The sequence below is a fragment of the Bison bison genome, unplaced genomic scaffold, assembly GCF_000754665.1.
Source record: "Bison bison bison isolate TAMUID 2011002044 unplaced genomic scaffold, Bison_UMD1.0 scf7180017864371, whole genome shotgun sequence".
Taxonomy (NCBI): Eukaryota; Metazoa; Chordata; class Mammalia; order Artiodactyla; family Bovidae; genus Bison; species Bison bison.
Genome location: NW_011494943.1, coordinates 12,185,227 through 12,186,739, shown reverse-complemented (window position 1 = coordinate 12,186,739; position 1,513 = coordinate 12,185,227). Strand labels below are relative to the sequence as shown.

Genomic DNA, 1,513 nt, shown 5'->3' with positions numbered 1-1,513 from the left:
ATGAAGGACACAAAGAGGTGCATGTGGATGTAGTTGCGGGTGCAGTGCAGCTTACTGTGGGCACGGCGAGTTAGTCCCTGTCCCCCTGCCCACTGTGGCCCCGCCACCCCCACCCCCGTGTGGGTCAGTGGGTGTACCTGAGGCCCAACAGGGTGGTGAGGGCCAGGAGCAGGGCCCCCAGGGACAGGGAGTAGCCCACCGTGTACATCACCTGGAAACTGCTGTACATCTTGGCCACCTCCTTCTGCAAATGGCAGTGGCCAGTTGGGGCTGGAGAAGGCCGCCTCGCCTGACCCCACCTAACCCCAACCCCACCCCGTGGCACCCACCGCGGACTGACCTGGACTTCAAGCTCCTCGTCATCCATCTGACACTGGGAGGCGTCTCGCCATGGCTGCCCCCGAGGCCCACGCACCCACTGCCCATCGGGCCCACACCTCTTGAAGACGAGGCGGTGCTGCACTGGGAGGGGCAGGCTCTGGTCAGCACCCTGCCCCCACACTCGACCCCCTCAGTCAACCCCCCACATCCCTCCTGTGGTTACCTTTGTGGTACCAGGGCAGGTACCAGGGGCAGGAGATGTTGGCCGTGGTGTTGGGAGGGGTGTCCGGCCAGCAGGAATATTTGTCAAAGGTTCTGTTACAGACCAGCTCTGCAGAGGCGGGGCCAGGGTTGCTCCTCAGCAGGGCCTGGCCCCCACGGCCCCTGCGGCATGCTCTCTGCTCCCTCCAGTGCGTAGTGACCATCCTGCCTGCCCCGGACGCCTCTGTCCAGCCCGGTCCTGAGCTCCAGCTGTGCCTGGCCACCTCCCCTTGGATGCCCCGCCTCTCACCCTGGGGGTCTCCCCTCTTCCTAGTGCCCCTCTGGCAGTACTACTGTCCCTGGAGGCTGAACCCCAATTCTGTTGCCATCCTTCTGGGCCCAACACCAGCCCCCTTCCTCGCCCAGACAATGGCTTGGCTTCCCAGGCCGCTCCTCCTGCCCTAGTCTCTCTCTCTCTCTGCACTCGAGTGATCTTCAGAACTTGTCCAGAACACTGGTGCTGGGTCTGCCTGAGCACTCCAAATAATGGCCCATCTCCCTGCACGTCACCAGGCCCGATGCCCTCTGCCTGCCCCTCCCGGTTCACTTCCTCCACACATTGCCTGCTAGGCCTTGAGCTCCATGGGAGCGAAGACTGTGTCCAGGCCTCAAGCATGGAGGGCTGGTGCCCAACAGCAGAGGAGGGTGGTGAAGCACCCTAGTTCTGGGGCAGTTCTTCTATTTCTTAGACACCCTGATCTGTAGCCCTGGGCTAGTCACTAGCTCCTCTGTGGCTCAGTTTCCTCACTTGTAAATGGGTGGGTGGGGGTTGGGGGCACAGGGCTTTCCCATGAGGAGAGCACTGGACTCAGGCCAAAGGCAGGGCTCACCAGTCGGCAGGGGCAGCAGGCTCAGGTTGTGGAGACACTGGTCACCATAGAGCTTCCACTTCTCAAACAGAAAATCCATCACCTGAGCAGAGGGGGTCTCT

At 62.3% G+C, this 1,513-nt stretch overlaps 1 protein-coding gene across 1 annotated transcript in view; it reads right to left on the bottom strand.

Annotated features, from left to right (window-relative positions):
- Nucleotides 1-1,513, bottom strand: part of GCGR (glucagon receptor) — a 7,482-nt gene that overhangs the window by 2,610 nt on the left and 3,359 nt on the right. The window contains 5 exon segments of the mRNA XM_010856535.1: nucleotides 52-54; nucleotides 138-244; nucleotides 341-462; nucleotides 545-652; nucleotides 1,413-1,513. Of these exon segments, the coding sequence (XP_010854837.1) occupies nucleotides 52-54; nucleotides 138-244; nucleotides 341-462; nucleotides 545-652; nucleotides 1,413-1,513 (441 nt within the window).